The sequence below is a fragment of the Phocoena phocoena genome, chromosome 14 (genome assembly GCF_963924675.1).
Source record: "Phocoena phocoena chromosome 14, mPhoPho1.1, whole genome shotgun sequence".
NCBI lineage: Eukaryota > Metazoa > Chordata > Mammalia > Artiodactyla > Phocoenidae > Phocoena > Phocoena phocoena.
In genome coordinates this window covers 52573228-52593436 of record NC_089232.1, presented here as the reverse complement: position 1 = coordinate 52593436, position 20209 = coordinate 52573228, and the positions used below count along the sequence as shown (strand labels likewise).

The following is a 20209-nucleotide window of genomic DNA, read 5'->3' as shown; positions in this document are numbered from 1 at the left end:
GCTCTGAGCATTGCAGTGAATTCCCAGGACGGTGATTCTTAAGGCTTGAGAAGCTGGCCAGGCAAACACATCCTTCCCACTGCCTTAAGCATGGGACTGCCAGGTTTGTCAGCAGTAACTTTGATCCCCTACTCTCTTTGGATGAAAAGAAGTTGGAATTTTTTGGAAAATATTTCACACCAAATGGCTGAGCTATTGAAATCACTTTCTCAGGAAGGCTCTGGCAAGCTTTGGGTCCCTTAAGTTAGGAAACCTGTGATTCGCCCTTTGGTTTGTGAATTAAAGACTCAGAGTAACTTGACTTGCGGGAAGCAAGTGGTGGATTTTCTCATATTTGACTAATTGGGTACTAGGGTCTATGTTACACTCCAGGAGATTTACCCACAGTGACGAAGTTGTCGGGGGAGGGTTAGCAAGGCAGCCATGAGTGGGCCCTGGCGGCACCTCCCCACACACCCCGCCATCCCCCAGCTGCTTGGTTTGATGCTCCCTGCAGGCTTCTGAGGGGAGCATCTTCCATCCATCTGTGACAGAGAACTTCAGGTTTTCCATCCCTTCCTCTGGCTGCATTTTGCTTATTTCCCAGGTTGTCCTCTGAGCCCAGTTCCACCACCTCGCCGGCAGCCGCAGAGGCATCTGAGATGTGTGTGCTCTGGGTAGCTGTTTCTGTTCTTGTGCTGGTGGAGTTTTTGTACGGTAGATACCAGCCAGAGGGTCACAGCCCCGGGGGTGCATGAGGGCAGGGTGTCTGGCTCGGCTGACATGGCCCAAGCTTTGCACTCTCAGGGCATATGCCCATCGGATCGCCGGCTTTCCCTGGGCACCGCCGGGAGGTTGGCAGGCTTACTTCATACTCTGGAGGGTACCACAGCCTTCATCCCCACAGAAGGCTGACTTTGCACACTGGCTTGCTTCCGGGGGCACAGCCTAGTGTGGTCATATGGAAGCTGACTGGGTTTAGTGGTGGTGAGGTAATCTCTAGGCAATCAAAGCAAATCAGGGATAATTTGCAGGCTTCAGCAGGACAGTCACATTGTTAACACAATTAGTTCCATTAATCTTTCCTAATCATCTAAGGTAAACAGATGGCTTTTGAAGTCAGGGAAAAACATCTCTAGGAAGAAAGGAAAGGATGAAGTGATCAACTCCTTTTTTCTTCAAAGCACTTATTGTGAATCCTGACTAAAAAAAAAAAAAAAAAAAGCCACCGCCTACTGTATGTGCATGAGAGGATCAGGGAAAGGACTTGGGGAGTCTCTTCAGAGGGGCATGAGAAGGGCCAGATGGACAGCTGTGGCTTGGGTTTATTCATCCCACGTCCTCTGTGGGGCATTGGCTTAGACTGGTTGGAACAGGAGGTGGGAAAGGCTTGGGTTACCTGAGGTACCCCGCTCCCCAGTTAAGGTCTTTAAGAAAGGCTAAGATGAGCTGTGGGACATCAGTCCAGTTGGGGTATAGAAGTTGTCCACTTTCTCTCTCCCTTCCTCTTTCCCTCTTTTCTTCCCTTCTCCTCTTCCTCTTCTTTATCTCTTATTATGGAAAATTTCAAACACCTACAGAAGTGAACCGAGTAGAATGATGGATTCCTGTGTATCTACCACCTAGTTGCAACAGAGATCATGACCAACGACCCGTTTTCTGGTTGATGATATTTAATTATCACCACCCCCTGCCTCTCTGGAGATTTTTCTTATTCATTGTATGTTGCTCATCTGTTTATGAATGATAGGGCTCGCGGATTTTCTGGTAGAGATTTCTTGCCTCTTCTTTTTTTTCTTCCTTAGAGGTCGAATGGGCCAACAATTTAGGTTGATACGGAGGTTTTCTGATCCTAGGAGTCTGCATCCAGGGCGGGAGAAGTGGATGAGGGAGGTTGGGTCGTGGGGCCTGGGAAGACAACAGAACCTGGGTCCATTTGGTGGGCTAGAAGGATTGATGAGTGAAATATCTTTTCATTTTTAGTTTTAACTGTTGACAAGGCCTCTTATCTCCAGCCAAGCCGCCCACCATGGAGCACATTTATCCGCAGGAATGAACATAGGAATAATAGCTTCGAGAAGAGCAGCTACCTTAGCCTCACCTTTACCTGGCTGAGGTTCTAAATCCTCTCAACCCTTTCCCGTGTCTTGCCTTAGAACACACAAAGGATCCTCTATGGGAATCTTGTGCCTCTGTAGTCTAAGAGGGCACCTTGGATGGGGCTTCAGGCACCCAGCCTCTTGCTCCATTGTTTTCTTGCAACGGGCCTGGGACTTGGGGTGCCCCACCACAGCCCCCCTGCCACTACGTCCTGACTGAGTTTAGAGTTGGTGTGTTCAATGGTGGGGGGAGGGATACTCAATCTGTTAGAGCAACAGCAGCAGACAGACAGGCTTCCCAGAAACAGGAAATGCCTTTATGCTAACTTAAAGCATTATTTCAGTTTCTCTACAGTTTTTTTTTTCCTCACCGCACAAACCGCACCTTGCAACAGATACAGCCAGTTAGTTCAGTGGTGCATGAAGTCAGCGTCACATCAGGCTTAACGAGAACTACTGTGTGTGTATGTGTGTTGGGGGGAGGGTGCGGGTAACTACTGTGTGTGTATGTGTGTTGGGGGGAGGGTGCGGGTAACTACTGTGTGTGTGTGTGTGTGTGTGTTGGGGGGAGGGTGCGGGTAACTACTGTGTGTGTGTATGTGTGTTGGGGGGAGGGTGCGGGTAACTACTGTGTGTGTGTGTGTGTGTGTGTTGGGGGGAGGGTGCGGGTAACTACTGTGTGTGTGTGTGTGTGTGTTGGGGGGAGGGTGCGGGTAACTACTGTGTGTGTGTATGTGTGTTGGGGGGAGGGTGCGGGTAACTACTGTGTGTGTGTGTATGTGTGTTGGGGGGAGGGTGCGGGTAACTACTGTGTGTGTGTGTATGTGTGTTGGGGGGAGGGTGCGGGTAACTACTGTGTGTGTGTATGTGTGTTGGGGGGAGGGTGCGGGTAACTACTGTGTGTGTGTGTGTGTGTGTTGGGGGGAGGGTGCGGGTAACTACTGTGTGTGTGTGTGTGTGTGTGTTGGGGGGAGGGTGCGGGTAACTACTGTGTGTGTATGTGTGTTGGGGGAGGGTGCGGGTAACTACTGTGTGTGTGTATGTGTGTTGGGGGAGGGTGCGGGTAACTACTGTGTTTGTGTGTGTGTGTGTGTTGGGGGGAGGGTGCGGGTAACTACTGTGTGTGTGTATGTGTGTTGGGGGGCGGGTGCGGGTAACTACTGTGTGTGTGTGTGTGTGTGTGTTGGGGGGAGGGTGCGGGTAACTACTGTGTGTGTGTATGTGTGTTGGGGGGAGGGTGCGGGTAACTACTGTGTGTGTGTGTATGTGTGTTGGGGGGAGGGTGCGGGTAACTACTGTGTGTGTGTATGTGTGTTGGGGGGAGGGTGCGGGTAACTACTGTGTGTGTGTGTTGGGGGGAGGGTGCGGGTAACTACTGTGTGTGTGTGTATGTGTGTTGGGGGGCGGGTGCGGGTAACTACTGTGTGTGTGTGTATGTGTGTTGGGGGGAGGGTGCGGGTAACTACTGTGTGTGTGTATGTGTGATGGGGGAAGGGTGCGGGTAACTACTGTGTGTGTGTGTTGGGGGGCGGGTGCGGGTAACTACTGTGTGTGTGTATGTGTGTTGGGGGAAGGGTGCGGGTAACTACTGTGTGTGTGTGTTGGGGGGAGGGTGCGGGTAACTACTGTGTGTGTGTGTATGTGTGTTGGGGGGAGGGTGCGGGTAACTACTGTGTGTGTGTATGTGTGTTGGGGGGAGGGTGCGGGTAACTACTGTGTGTGTGTGTATGTGTGTTGGGGGGCGGGTGCGGGTAACTACTGTGTGTGTGTGTATGTGTGTTGGGGGGAGGGTGCGGGTAACTACTGTGTGTGTGTATGTGTGTTGGGGGAAGGGTGCGGGTAACTACTGTGTGTGTGTGTTGGGGGGCGGGTGCGGGTAACTACTGTGTGTGTGTGTATGTGTGTTGGGGGGAGGGTGCGGGTAACTACTGTGTGTGTGTGTATGTGTGTTGGGGGGAGGGTGCGGGTAGAGAGGTTTTCTGCCTTCTCTTTTGAAGACATAGAGAAAGCTAAAAAACCAAGGTTTTTATCATCCCCAAGTCGGGATGAGTGTGCATGTTGGTGGTGGTGGTTTGGAGGAAGGAAGGTGGGAAGTCAAAGCCGACTCCACCCAGGGCGGTCGAGGTTGGACCTCTGTATCGAGGTCTTTCTGACATCTGGGCAGGTCCCTCTCGTCTTCCCATTCCCTATGTGTCCTCCTGGCTCAAACTACAGATCCACATCCCTTATGCAAAAGCCCCCAAGGCCAGATTTATTTAGAAATTCAGACTTTTTTGTATTCTTGAACAGCGGTCCCCAACCTTTTTGGCACCAGGGACCAGTTTTGTGGAAGACAAATTTTCCACAGACCGGGGCCGGGCGGCAGTAGTTGTTCAGGCGGTGATGAAGCTTCCCTCACTCCCCCGCCGCCCACCTCCTGCTGTGCGGCCCGGTTCCTAACAGGCTGCAGACAGGTAGTGGTCCGCGGCCCAGGGGTTGGGGACCCCTGTTCTAGAATGTTATTCTGTATATTATTGAATACATAATAACTCCAGTAGATTCTGGGGCAGTCCTTTCTGAGGAAACAAATTAACATTTCTATAACCCAATTGTATGGCTGTTTACACTAAGTGGAATAAATGGAGACAATAAATAGCCATGTGTCAGCTTGGGTCAGGGTCTGTGGCCGAAGGATTTTGACCCAAACTTCAAAAAAAGTCCAGGTTTTAGAGCATTTTGGATGTCAGTGTTGTGGGTCAGGGGTTTCGGATCTGTACTGTGTCTCTCTGCTAGTGACTTCCAAATTCAAATCTTAAGCTTGGACCTTTCCCCTGCCCTTGGCTATCTCAGAGGTGTCTCCAAACGTGCCTGTCCAAACCCTGCTCCGGGTGCCCCACTCCTGCCCTGCCGCCCTCCCAGTCCTCTCCTGCTCGGCCAAGGACAGCTTCACGTTTTGCTCAGGCTCCAAATCTCCACGCTAGCCTCCAGCCCTCTCTTTATCTTATACACTGTGTCCAATCCACCGGCAATCCTTTCGGCTCCACCTTCGAAATATGTTCTGAAACTGACCACTTCCCGTCACCTCTACTATCCCATCCCTTCCTAGCCACCGTCATCTCCCCTGGATTATTATGATAGCCTCCAACTCTCACCTGGATTATCACGATAGCCTCGTCAGTGGCCTTCCTGCTTCCTCACTCGCCCCTAAAATTTATTCTCCACACAGTAGCCAGACTGATCCTGTCAAAGTGTAAGGCACAGCACGTCACTTCTATACTCAAACTCACCTCTGGCTTCCCATCTCGCTCAGTGCCAAAGCCCAATCCTTACCATGTTCCACCTCTGTGACCTTGTCGCCAGTGACCTCCCTCACTCTGCTCCTGTCACTCCATCTCCTACCCTGGCAAAGGTCAAGTCCTCTCCCACCTCCCAGCCTTTGCACTTGCCCTTCCCTCTGCTCGTTACGCTGCTGGTATCCTCCCCGAAATCCACAGGCCTGACTCCTTGAGTATCAAGAAGGCTTTCCTTGATCTTAGATAAATGAACCCTCAGTCACCAAACCCAAACTCTGAAATTTGCCTTTTGACGAACAAGACATGAAATACTCTAAAGGAAAACCAACAAAAGGTTCAACGTTAGAAAAGATCTATTAACTAAAAAAAGAAAAGATCTATTAACTAGAAAAGATCTATTAACTAAAACTTGGCTCCAGTTACGTCTGTCTACTCTGGGCAATGAACAGAGCATTGACTATTCTAAGGATAGACTTGAAAAATTTAAACTTTATTTTCCTTTGATGCCTCTGAAAGGCCAAGGACTTTTTTTGTGCTTGGACTTTTTTTGTGCTTTCTTCTATTTATTTCAAGCCCTGACTTTGTTAATTAATGATTATAGATAGCCCTAAACTATCCTCACAAAGTAGATGGAATTCATAGAATCCCTCCCATATGGTCTGTATATAACATGACATACTTGTGATGTGTCTTTTCTGTGCTTGTCCAAAATATATGGAAATCTGATGTCCACAAGAGAAAGCCACAAATTCAGAACTATTCTGACATTCAGAGCTTGGACAATTTTCTGATCCCCTTTGCTATGTGCTTCAGGAAATATCTTCCCTTCTAGTTCAGTTATTGGTGGGGTTTCAGCACATGTAAATCTGATTTGTGAGTCCAGCTGCATTAGCCTGTTCATTTTACAATGCCTGCAACTTCATAAAGGTATAGAAAGCAAGCAGAGAATTATAAGGAGAGTTGCCCATTTTCAGAGAATAGATGGTCCCTGCTTTCATATATTATTTGTACCTGAAAACCTATGTATTCGTTTATCTATAGGAAAAACCCAGTTGAACATTCACACGTGCTCATTAGGTTACATGTTGAGGTAGGCTTTATCCCAGAAAGCTGGAAATTATGTCAGAATTTTTATTTATATCTTTACTATTTTGATACAAAATCTAAAAGTTTTAAAGCTTTAATGTTTTCCTTCAAAATTCAACAGTCAAATGATGAACATCTAATTGAGGGTAAGATTTTGCTGACATTGACCTGCCTAATAAATTCCGTTTTCCTCTATATTACATGTTTGAGACCTATGCTTGGTTTTCTTAGAACCAGCATTTTAAATTTTTTATAAATTAAAAAAATTATACATTTTATAGGACACTGAGGACAAATGGGAGCATATATTCCAAAGAACTCCTGTAAAACAAAGATGGTGACACTGCATGGCTAGGTGATAGCACAGTATAGTTATGTCTTAGCAGAAATGTTTGCTCATTACCTGTTTGACAAAGTCTATGTTGTTATGGAAGTTTATCACATACGAGGTAGTTTAAAGGTTAACCGTGTATAAGGTATAAAAATGTGGGCCACACCACCCCACAAAAATTGAGGAAGAGCGTCGTACAGAGAAGGAGATTTGATCAAAGCAAAGGATTTTTAAATGAGTGTGTTCTATTTGGTTGAGCTATTGAAAGCGTCTCTTAAGATGTTCTAACTGTATTCGACTGAGGAATATGCCTGGCTACTAACCCCTCATAACTGGTGATTAGGATTGAGTAGTGCTGTGAACCATTTGACCAGAAAATTACACTTTTAAAGAAGTAAGTAAATTTAACATAATTTGTCCCATTTTTAACTTGCACCTTAAAGAATTCTGCAGTGAAAAGCGGGACAATTGAGTCAGCTGTGGTTAATTTACTGAGATGCCTGAGTGGGTTGCTTGACCTCACTGTGCTTCAGTTTCCTTAGCTGTAAATGAGGGGACTGAGCCACATAACGTCCTTCAAGCAACAAGTCTATTGTCTGATTTTTTTTTTAATCACAAAAGTTATAATAGAAAGTAGAAGATTTAAAAGACAGTTTAGAGCTTCCCTGGTGGCGCAGTGGTTGGGAGTCCGCCTGCCGATGCAGGGGACGTGGGTTCGTGCCCCGGTCCGGGAAGATCCCACTATGCCGCGGAGCGGCTAGGCCCGTGAGCCATGGCCGCCGAGCCTGCGCGTCCGGAGCCTATGCTCTGCAACGGGAGAGGCCACAACAGTGAGAGGCCCACGTACCGCAAAAAAAAAAAAAAAAAAAAAGACAGTTTAGAAAAACTATGGTTATGTACAAAGAAAAAAATCACATTATTTTACTCTCCGGTAGATAACTGGTTTTTTCCTTTGTATATGTACCTACGTACACACATTTTATTTTTTAAAAATTGGATCATAGTATATATATTCCTTTATAATCTCATTTTTTCCTTCTACTTTTAATACCATATTTTGAATATCTTTCCATGCCATTAAATATAATTCTGCAAGATTTTTTTCATGAGGGCATGGTATCTAATGATTTGAATATGCTACAATTTATTTAAATAGTTTGCTATTATTGGACAATTAGTTTCTAATTTTACACGCTTCAAAATGTTGTAATAATGATCTCTGTATTTAAATCTTTTTGCACATGTGTGATTTGGGATAAATTCCCAGAAATGGAATTGCTAGGTCAAAGGATTTTTGTTATATAATGCCAAACCACCCTACAAATTTTGTGCCAATTTATACTTCATTAGCAGTGTGTAAGGGGGACTATTTCTCCTCCACTCTCACCAGCCCTGGATAATGTCATTTAAGATGATGCGTTTTTGGAATTTTCATTCAAGGTGGTCTAGGAGCAAATATGTTTATTGCTTTGCCTACTCAAGATCCCATTTAGATAACAGAAAAGGAAAAAGGTGTGGGTATACAATTTTATAACGAGTAAGTGAGCAGAAGGATGCCATCATTAAGCTATTTCAGTGAATTTCTGGGAAAAGAAAGGAGAGGGCAGGGTGGAAACTACAGAGCAGGATAGAAGTACAAAGGAGCCACAGCCCAGAACATGTGCTGGGGGCTACCGGAACCTAGCCTAGAGCCACCTGTTCTGCAGGACCCTTAAGGAGCTCTGGGCATGGAAACTGTAGTCACCCCAGAGGCAAGAGTGAGAAGTGCAGCTGAAAGCAAGTGACTATTTGAAAGTCTGTATGTGGCACGTGTAGTGAGTATACTCACTACTCTCACTGCTGAAGGACCTGGAGCCAGACCCTGACCCCCAGGGTCAGAAATTGGAAAGTTCTTGTAAAAAGCAATGGAATGATGGTTTGGGGGGAGCTATCATAGATGGTGGGGACCCTTGCTATCACGGCCAGCTCCCACTCTGTAACCCTGTGTTCACAGAAATAGGTTGTGTCCATAAAACAAAAAAAGAAAAGGATGCTATGAGGAGAAAGAAGCTGCAGAAAATAGGAAGGTGCTTCTGGAATCTTAACATACTATTGTCAGAAATAAAAGTTCAGTGGAAGGGTTGTAAGATATAGTCAAAGAAATCTAGAATATGGACTAAAAGGAGAAAAGAGATGGAAATATATATAACAAATAGTAAGAGACATAGGGATTAATTCTACTGGTCCAATAGCCAAATAATGGGAGTTTCATACAGAAAATGAAGAGGCCAATAGCAAAGGACAAATTAGAAGAATATCTCCCACAAATTCAGTGAATCAAAAGAACAAGTACAATGAATCAAAAAAAGATACCCTGAGACATATCACGTTGGAATTTCAGAACACTGAGGATAAAAAAGTTGCTAAAACTTCTAGAGAGTGAAAACAAAACAAAGTCACATACTAAACAACAGTAGCCAGGCTGACATCAGAGTCCATAGGCAATATTGATGTTAGAAGAAAGTTCTGATAGGTAATGATTTTTTTTTTTTAACATAGAATTCTATATCCAGCCAAACTATCAAGCGTGTGGGAGGACAAGCATGCAAGGTCTTAGAAAGCTAGCTTTCTATGCACTCTTAATCAATATTTCAATCAGAATGTACTTTACTGGCAAAAAACAAGGGAATAACCCAGAACAAGGAAGATGATGGATTCCAGAAACAGTGACTGTTTCCAGCAGAGCAGTGAAAATAAGTCACGGTACTACAGCTGTGCAGGAGACCAGAGAGTAGTCAGCCCAGATTAGGGAAAAGTGTACAGTGAGGGTGTCCAGAAGGACAGACCCTGAGAGAAGGGGACCCAGGGGAAAAACTTGAGGATCTGAGAAAGGCAATTGGTAGAGTGAAAAAAAAAAAAAAAAAAAGAATCCATTCGAATTTGATGCTAGGTATATTCGCCATTGAGTGGTAGATGAGTTGGCACATTGGACCTGTGGTAAAGAAAGTATATGTGATATCATTTACAAAGTTATAATATTAAGTAAACACTATTAATTCATCTTCAGATTTTGGAACCAGCATATACACAAAGCATGGAACTCAACTACAATTAGAAAAAAATGTCAGTTTTGTCAATGTTGATAGTCTAACAGTGAAAATGCAGAGGATGGGGAGGGCGGGAAGTACTCATGTCCTCCAGTTAGAAGGTGTAGGGTCAAGGGATATTGTCTATAGTTGATGGAACAAGAAATTGACATTTAGATTGCTTTTTCTTTTTGCAGTTGTCAAGAAGAATAGAGAAGGAACTGAGAATTGCGATGTGTAATTATTTTGTGAAGGGAGGAAAGTGGCGTGGGGTGGTGAGTGAACTAAATCCTCATCTCTCACAGCAGCAGGGCAAGAGTGAATGTCTAAAACAAGAAATCAGGAAATTGAGGTATAAACATTTTATTTAGGGACATGGCAGTGATGACCAGAAAAACCCAAATGGAAGTTATTAAAATTGCCTCCCTCTGGGGAGGGCAAGAGACTGCCGCCTCTCATTGTAAGTTTTGATTTTTAAAAACTGAACGCATCACGATACTTAATTTTGTTTATATATTAGTAAACAAATGACACAAGGATACATAGCCCCAAAGAAACTTTGGCTAAATTGTTAGGCAAAAGAAAAAAAGGCTTACCCTTGTTTAAATTTGTATTTCTTTGCTTATTTGAACCAAGTGATTTCAAAGTTGCTTATGACTGTTAGCTTTCATGCCTCTGTGATTTTTATAAAACTCTTCCTCACTGGACATGTTTCCAACTATATGGTGCAAAGCAGTGGCAAATAGGACTTGCTATACAGAAAATCCCAATACAGCAATATTTTCAAGAGGGCATTTACTCCCTGAAGCTGGGTGTCCTACCCTGTGTCTGTGTCTCATAGTCTGAGCCTCCCAGCTGTTTTGCTGTGGGATTGGTGTTCCTTCAACTATGAGCTCCAGGAGGACAATGAAAAAGCTTTACTTTCATTGTTCTTGTGCCCAAGAAGTGACTCCACCATCACGCACACAGCATGGGCTCCTTGACCAGCTCACGATGTGTTCTTTCCTCAGGATCTCCTTGAGTCCAAGCCCTTGGCTGGATCCAAGGTAACCGGAGCATGGGGATGGGAGTCGGAGAGCCCTGCTTTAATTCAGGCTGCTTTTCTTCAAGCTGTGAGAATGTGGGCAAGCCACTCCAATCCATGAGCCTCAGCTCTCTCATTCCTGAAATGGTTCAGATAAGGATATGGCCTCCCTCACTCAGATAACGCATGTAAAGTGCTCAATAAAGGGTGTTTATTAGAGTTGTGATTAATATTATGAATAAAAGAGTCTCCGTGAGGAGCTCAAAGTGCTGAATAACAATTATAATGTCTTAGGTTTTGAAGGGAGTCAGGAACTGAATGTCTTTGTGAGTAGCTGTTGGTGAAAGGTCGGGCTAGGTTGTGATATAACAGAGACAGAGAAGTTCCTGGTCTGGAGATAATTTTTCTGGTTGCACAGTCTTGAGCTCCCGACTGAGCTCGGCTCTGTTCCACGTGGATCCATTCAGTTCCACTTGGAGTCTCTCCTGGTTCCGTGCCATGTGCCCAGCTGTGGATCAAGAACTGTGGAAACCTCCCCACCCCCACCAAGGGACACGTGGCTCTTCCCAAGAGGGGCTCACAGTCTAGGCGGGAGATAACCCTAATGACTTGACAGCTGACATTTAGAGGATGCTAGCCGTGTGCTAAGCATGGCTCCAAGTGCCTCACCCTCTCATTTGATCCTCCAAACATTCTGAAGCAGGTGCCACTGACACTCTCAATGTGTAGATGAGGAAATCGCAGCAAGGGCCACACAGCTTGTGACAGGCAGAGCTGGGGTTTGGACCCAGGTAAGTTAGCTTCAGAGCCTTGACTCTCAATCACCGCAGTTGGCTTATTAGTGTAAAAAATAGGAAACGTGCAATAAAACGCATGGATAAAAGGGCACCCAGTGAGAGAGAACTGCAAAGCAAAATGCAAAGTGCACGTGGGTAGTGGGTATTTTTCACTTCAGAACACTGAGGGTAAGTGGCTACATTTCCTGCTGTTTGCACTCAGCATCTTCTCGTGGGAGTCAGTGGGAGTACAGTCATGTACTGCCATTTCCCTGAAAGAAGAGAGGAAAACGAAAACGACACCACGACCAGGCAATGCTTCGTAAGCCATTGCGCACTCTTGACATTAGGTTTGGCACTTTTGGATGTTTTCTCAGCTCAGAAAAGCATCTGCATACACACACTTATTTGTTTTTAGCCACCTCTGTCATCAGAGGGAGCCAGCTCTCTGGGTCTATTCTGCGCCTGTTGAAAAGAGGAAGCAGGTACTAGCTTGAGTTTACTCCATTGGTGGCCTGTGGGGAGCTGGGATCTGTAAGGTAGGCATCCGGTCCAGCCAATGGGACTTTCGCATGGAGATGATGGTTGCTGCTCGGTTGGTGTCTGGGACCTGGGTACCGGGGGATGGACAAGCAACGTGTCAGCCAATTTTGAGGGGTGTTTCTTTAAGAAGTGCCTGGGAACCGAAGCCAGCTGCTCTCTGGGGGACTGGGTTAGAAATAGGTAGTGAAAAAAGGTGTTGACAAATATTGTGACAAGTTCACTCAAGGACACGGTTTTAAAAATCAAATGGTTCAAAAGAGCATAGAGTGAAGGATAATGCCCCTTTCCTGATTTCTCGCCCCTCTATCCTCTAGTTTCCATCTCTTGAGGCAACCCCTGTTTCCTGTTGATTAAGACTCCTTCTAGAGATAATATATGCCAAACAAGTGTGACAGTGTGTGTGTGTGTCTGTGTGTTTACCCACATGCACACCCATTTTATTCACATGATAACCTAGCATAATAAACACATTATACCATACTTTTTTTCCCACTTAATATATCCCAGAGATAGTTTCATGTAAGTCAGTACATTTAGAACTTTTTATTCTTTTTTTAGGGCTTGCATAGTGATCTACCAAATGGTGTCCCATAATTTATTTAAGCTGTCTCCTATTCATGGATATTTAGGTCCTTGAGGTTGTTAAAAGCCATTCTAGAGCATTTGGCCTAATTTTTTTTGTTTTGCATATGAGGAAATTGAGATCCACACACAGAAAGACAGGTTTAAATAATTCAGCAGGGAACCACATTTTGGATGTGTTTTTCTTGCTATCACCGTATTTTGATCACAGAAGACAAGAGAAGGTGGGTTTGAGCGTGTTTTGCACACGTGGGTGGGTGTGTGAATGTGTGCCTACACAGGTAGGTGTACATTATGTTGGGTGACAGATGTGTTCTTGAAAAACTCTGAATGAACCCTTTTATTTTTAAAAATGGAATTTGAAATCTTAAATGCCCTGAGGGTGGGAAGATGATTTGTTATTTAAAGGAAAATTGTAGAGCAATCCTTATGTGAAATTATGACTTCTTTTTTTCCTTTTTCAGAAGCGACTTTATTGAGGTATAATTTACATGCAAAAAAAAGAATGCATCCATTTTAAGTGTGTGGCTTGATTCAGTTTAACAAACATATACATTCATGTCACCACCGCCCAATCAACATATAGAAGACTTTCATCTTCCCCAAAGGTCCTTCTGTGCCTCTTTTCTTTTTTTATTGAATATATACTTTACTATTGTAAAATACAATACTCAAAATCATTCACTCATCCCCTGTGCCTCTTTGAATCCAGTTCCCATGTCCACCTCCAGGAGATCACCGATATGCTTTTTGTCATGATAGATTAGCCTTGCCTGTTCTGGAACCTTACGTAAGTGGAATGGTAATCTTTTGCGTTTGGCTTCTCTCCCATAGCATTCGTTTTGTTGCATGTACCAGTTCATTCATTCTTTACTGCTGAGTAAAAGCCTGTCATATGGATACAGCATGGTTTGCTTATTCATTTATCTGTTCTTGGACATTTGGGTTGTTTCCAGTATTTGGCTGTTATGAATGAAGCTGCTAGGACCACTTCTGTACAGGTTGATGGCTTCCCAAGTAAATCATCTCCATAATCCAGTTGTGCAGGTCCAGTTTAAAATCGGGCCATTCATCCATTGAGCCAACATGTATAAATATGTATTAAATCCCTTCCATGTGCTGGACAGACAGGGTTCTGCCCTTCAGGGATGTACACGAAAGCCCACATAACGTCTTTGCACTACCATGGAAGGCATATGAGAAAGGAGCAATCCTCCTCTCCTCTTATTTTATGAAAGTAAGTGCTATTCGAAGCCTGTGAACCGAGTGGAACTCTTAAAATATTTAGTTACATGTGCACCCTCTGCTTTTTAACCAGCCAGTGCACTCTACCAATAGATCTAGTAGCAAACTCCTCAAATGAAGAGTCTTTAGTTTAATTGGTGGCTAGCTCCAAAATCACCACCCAGCAGCTGCCCATCATAGTGCCTGCACGTTTTGTGCTTTCCAAAAGCAGCAGCTGGGAGGACGCCTGCTGCTTGAAGATCTCCTGCTCTGTCTGGCTTGCCTCTTCCATGCCAGGCACCTCTGGGGACAGTACGTGCCTGAGGGGCCTCCAGGGGAAAATAGCCAGCAATACAGGGGGTGCAGACCTTGTGAAGAGGGTCCTCTGCCTTGGGAAAGAAGCCCTGAGTCTTCTCCCTTCTCCTCCTTCCCACCTCCTCCTCCCTCACTCCCCACCCTCCTCCAGGAAAAAAAAGAAACAGTCTATTATCTAGGACTTAATTGGTGCAATATGGACAGTGCAGCCTCTTTTCCTCCTTCTCCTCCTTTCTGGAGTCATCCTTTTCTGACCGCCCCCCCACCCCTTTTGCTTCTTTCTAGGACCTGGTGCCTGACACGAGATGGAAAAGAAAGTGAAGCTCAAATTGGGTCTGTGTGACCCTTGTGGGCTGTTTTGAGGGGAGGTTTGCCTAGAGGTCTCCAGTGAAAGTTGAGCCGGTGGTTAGGAGGAAGCTTGACTATGAATTTCTTGCCTCCTGTGTCTCAAACTCGATTACCCCCAAACACAGGCACACAGACACCTATGGGTCACAGTGACACACAGTGGTGACAGCTAAGCGGGCTGCATGGCCGGGGTGCAAGTCCAGTGGTCAGGGTTCTTGCTGGACAGGTGTGGTGTGCTGGGAGGAGTATAGGACTCAGAGTCAGGAGCTGAGGGTGCAAGTTATGATGTCTCTGCCACTTACCTCTGGCTGTTCATCTCCGGAGGACTTGTCCTCAGAGACTACTGTGTGAACGGTGCCCCTGCAGCTGTGCCGTGTGTGCGCTCTCACTAGCCCTGCTTATCTTCCTTAACCTCACTTTTCTTGGACATACAATGTTGCTAATAATACTTGTTACCTTACAGATTAATTGTGAGGAACCAATGAAATAATGCTTGCGAAGGACTTTGTGAATGCTCAGCCACCACCCAAAAAAGTGCCTGTGCGTCTTTTTGCTTTTCAGAGATGGCTTTTTCCTGGTTTCTGTGGTTTGGGCTCTTTCCCCATTGCTTTGGACCTAACTCTCAGGAATGGAGCTCTTGTTTATGCCCAGACCTTCCCCAAGGGCTCTGGCTGGGGGGGTGGAGGGGTGGGCAAGGTGTTCAACGTGTTGCTCTGACTTAAACGGGCCTGGCTGGGGAGCCAGTCAGTTGTACCTGAGAAGGAGAATGAACCCATGGAGGACAAGCCAGAGGCTTAGAACTATGAGAACCCTGAGACCTGGTTGTCAGAGAAGGCTTTGTGGGGCTTGAGATGGGAGCTCCCGGGCTGGGTGGGGCTCGAGGTGGGAGCTCTGTCAGAGTCATCTCTCCGGTGTGCTCCAGGCAGCAGCGCTGCGCGGGAATCCAGCTGAAAGCTCTCGGTACCCCAGTTTTTCTATCTGAAAAGTAGGGAATATGTATTGCTGGCCTCCCAGGCGATTAGATGAACTAATACAGGTGAAACCTCAATACAGTGTCCCAGGCCTAGTAGGTGCTCAGACAATACGTGGTCATCCTCAGCTTCTCCTTCTCTCGTAATCACCTCATGACCCTCTGATGACCAGGGCTATAGCCTTTTCTCCCACTGGGTTTCCTCCAGGGCTGGGTGAGAAATTCTCACCTTAGGTCTACATCTGATATTCGCAACACTGTAAAATCATCAGATGTCCTGAAATAATATGTAATAACGGCAATTTGGGGCAAGAAAATGCTTTTTGGGGAGGTGGGAAGTTTCATAGAGTGGAAAGAACATCACGTTGGATTAAGCAACAGATTTGAAGACTTGGCTTTTTAATGGCAAGAGCAGCAACAGTTACCGAGTGTTCTGTGCCAAGCACCATGCTCTACACTGTACGTAGATTTTCACATTTTACATTGTGACACCCCCAGTGTCGCAGGACCTGTTATTAGCTCCATTTCACTGAGGAGCCGTCTGAGTCTTAGAGAAGATAGTTGCCTGCTTCAGGCCAGAGAGCCAGTAAGTTCACTGTTAACCACCATATACAGAGTAACTCCTAAGTGCCAAGTGCTTTGCATGTGTGTCTCATGGAATTGTTACAATAACCTGTTTCACAGATGAAGAGACAGAGGTTGATGTTCAGGGAGAATAAATAATCGCCTGACCTGTAAGTGACAAAACTGGGATTCAGTCCTGGTGTGACTCCAAAGGCTGTGTTTGTCTCCCCCATGGTTCTACTGCCTTGCTTCTGGCCTCAGCTGGAGGTTGAAAGAGAATCATAGTCAGAAACAGAGATAGGGGCTTCCCTGGTGGCGCAGTGGTTGAGAGTCCGCCTGCCGATGCAGGGGACACGGGTTCGTGCCCCGGTCCGGGAAGATCCCACATGCCGCAGAGCGGCTAGGCCCGTGAGCCATGGCCGCTGAGCCTGCGCGTCCAGAGCCTGTGCTCCGCAACGGGAGATGCCACAACAGTGGGAGGCCCGCGTACCGCAAAAACAAAAACAAAAACAAACAAAAAAACAGAGATAGTATCTGGGAAAGTGCATCAAATAAAGGTATGAGGTTCAAGGAGATTTGATAAATGGGGTTGCATCTGGGAGAATTGGGAGGAACCTGAAGCCGGGGAGAAGGAGCTGAGAAGAAACCCTGGGAATGGTTGGGAGGAGGGAGGAGGCCTGCTTTTATGTAGTGCCAGCTGCCTGGTGGTGATGCCAGCTATCATCTTGCAGGGGTTGTGCAGGGCTGGGCACCTACATTGCTTCATTATCCGGGCCACATGATCGTGAACAGAATTGTGATTAAGTTAATTTGGCCATGAAGTTACAAGGCATTCCACCCCCTTTTGTACCTGATAACCCCTCTAGTCATCCACGTTGAAGTCCCACCATCCTGCATGGATTCTCAGAGCCCTCTCACTTGGCTGGCTGGCGCTCAGCCAGTGCTCTGCGGCCATCTGCCCAGGCTGCAAAGCTCTTTGTTGCTCTTGGCATGTTTAATAGCTTAATTTCTATTTTTCTGTTTGAAAATGCAGTTCATCGGCACTGAGGCAGCAGTGGGTGCTAAAATGGTTTCTGATTGCTATCTTGAATGTTAATATCCTAATACATTTTATCATCAATGACCTGTCCCCCGCCACGAGTTCTCACTCCCCTTTTGCAAAGAAGGGCACGCTGCCTGCCTTCCGATAGGCCTCGCGGCCCATCTCATTCCTTCGCTGTCTCCCTCCCTGCTTTCCTCAGATACCATTGTACTTTGCCAGTGAAATCCACAGTCGTGGGAAATCTTTGACTTGGAGGATATGAGAAAGTGTTTCATTTTGCCGGCGGGGTTTAATAGGGATGACCTAATCTCTGAGAGGCGTACATTATTTAAATTCCATGCTTTCGGACAAGGGGGCCCCTGATACTTTTGAACTGTGGCAGGGACAGGATCCTGGCTGGGCTCTGTTGTTTTTCCTGTTTGCAATACAGGGCAGGGGCCAGGTTATGCTCGTGGCACGGGACAGTATTAGTGGTGAGAGTGGTGGAGAACATTTTCTTTACCCAGAAACCTGAAATCTTTGGCATCACGAGTGTGTTATTTGGTTCTTATCTGGATCCCAAGCTCAAGGTCCCAAACCCAGGTGAGCGGTCCCTGTGGGGCTACCTGAGAGCTCCCTGCCCTCCCTCCCTCTCTGCCCTGACAGAGTACCTGAAATATCACAGGAACCTCACCTGGGGGGCATTGAAGACCCGTGTTGGTGGAATTAAAATTTTGAGGGAAACCCTAAGCACTCTCAAACACTAAGAGGCTGAGACTGGAAATAAAGTGAGGCTCACGAATGGCTCAGGGAATCTGCGTTAGGAGTGGAGTGAGATGTCGGGGGCAGGGACACAGGGAGCATCAGTTCAAGGTGAGTTTTTACCTCATAGGGAATATATGGTACTCCTGGTATAGCTGCCTCTTCTTCCCCTCTTGCCGCATTGGAACATCATTTTAGTACAGATCACCTGCCTTCCTTCCTTCCTAAGGAAGGGGCTTGCAGGAGTGAATAATCCCAGAATAGGCTCCGGGACACAGAACAGTTTCCCACCTCCACAAAGGTTTATTGGGTGTCTCCTGACCAACAGACAGTACGCTAAACACTAGGGATGCAAGTAGGCTTGTCATAGTCTCTGTCTAGCCGAGGAGAGAGACATACTGGAGCCGCGGTTGAGATATGTATGTGTACTATAAGAACACAAGTGAGGGTAGTTAATTCTGACTCGAAATATCTGGAGAAGCTTCAGAGAGGAGGCAATAACTGCCCTTGACCTTGGAGGAGGAGGAGGTGTTCACCAGGCTAACCCTTCCCAAGTAGTACTTGTTAAATGTGTGCCTGCTTCTCGCTGAGGACCGTGGAAAAGAAAGGGAGGGGCTCGTGGCTCCTGCCCTCAAGAAACTCACAGCTTGTTGAGACCAGCCTGGCACATCTGAGCCAATTGGAGCTCTGCACAGACAGATGGGACTGTGGAGGCGGGGGTCGGTACCAGGGGTACTCAGTGATCCAGGGTTTCCAGAGTGGCTACTCTCTCAGGGAGAACATGGTCTCTGTGAGGACAGGGCAGACCCTGGAAGGATGTTGACTGCAAGCGGCCCAGCCCCTCTGGCTCTCCTCGTCATCCTGCCAGTAGCTTGCTGGATTGGGAGGTGGGGAGGGAGGGCACGAGGGTGGGTAGAGAAGGTTGGTGGGGAGAATTTAGCGACATCGGCTGTCTCACAACCCTGGTAGAGGCTGCGGTTTGCAACACGCATGCGCCAGCATACCGTGAGCATGGTGGCCCTTCAGTCCCGCACAAGCTCCACTCGCATGCCCAGCCTTTGCTTATCTGTTGCTTCCACCTGGAATGCTTTCCCTTTCTTGCCTTCGTGAAGTCTTCCCAGCCTGCTCTTTTACACTGATTTCAGGTTCACCAGATACTTTATATCTGTTATTCTCTGTCCCTCATCATTAAGCTGGGTTCAGCATTGTTCTATTTTTGTTTTAGACTCCCTAGTGAGATTGTAAACACCTTGAGAGTGGGATAATGCCTTATGCTTTTCTTTTCTTTTCTTTTCTTTTTTTTTGCCGTATGCGGGCCTCTCACTGTTGTGGCATCTCCCGTTGCGGAGCACAAGCTCCAGACACACAGGCTCAGCGGCCATGGCTCACGGGCCCAGCCGCTCCGCGGCATGTGGGATCTTCCCAGACCGGGGCACGAACCCGTGTCCCCTGCATCGGCAGGCGGACTCTCAACCACTGCGCCACCAGGGAAGCCCTATCTTATGCTTTGCTTATCTCCCGTGAGCAATTTGTGTAGTATAAAGAACAGGGGCTTCTGTAGACAGTCTTGGCATTGGATCTCAGCATTGCCATTTACCTTGGAACTTTGAGCTCAGTCTCCTTATTTGTGAAACGGGATTTAACACAGGGTTTTTCAGCCTTGACACTGTTGGCATTTGGGGCTGGATAATCCTTTGTTGTGGGGACTGTCCTGTCTGCTATAGGATGTTTTAGCACATCCTTGGCCTCCACCCATTAGATGCCAGTAGCATCACTCCCTCTCCAATCATAACAGTCGAAAATGTCTCCAGATATTTTCATGTCCTCCAAAATGTTCCTCGTGTCAGGTGTCCCCAGTGCAGCAAAACTGCTGCCAGTTGGGAACCACTGGGATGACACTACCTGTTGGGTATGCATCAGACCTCATTGTTACTGCATTTGGAACATAGTAGACATGCCACAAATGCTGATTCTCCTTCCTCCCTAGTTCACCCAGCACTCGGTGTGTTGCAGATTCGTGGATTGAATGGAGCACGACTCCAGGTTTTAGCAGTTCGGGGTGGAAATGCCATGCACTCTCGGGTTGCCCCTACAATGCACTAACAGAGTCACTGTCATTTTCTTAATTGCAGATTGATCTGGAGCCAGAAGGAAGAGTGTATGTGATCATTGATCTCTCGGGGTCATCGGGTGAAGGTAGGAGAGTGTGAGCTCTCGTCATCGTTCTTGTCCATCGACCCTTTTGTCT

The 20209-nt window shown here is 46.4% G+C and overlaps 1 protein-coding gene across 1 annotated transcript in view; it reads left to right on the top strand.

Moving 5' to 3' along the window:
- PRKCE (protein kinase C epsilon) overlaps positions 1 to 20209 on the top strand; it is a 509705-nt gene that overhangs the window by 166960 nt on the left and 322536 nt on the right. Inside the window, exon 2 of the mRNA XM_065891335.1 lies at positions 20094 to 20157. Coding sequence (XP_065747407.1) covers positions 20094 to 20157 — 64 coding nt within the window. The remainder of the gene's footprint in view (positions 1 to 20093; positions 20158 to 20209) is intronic.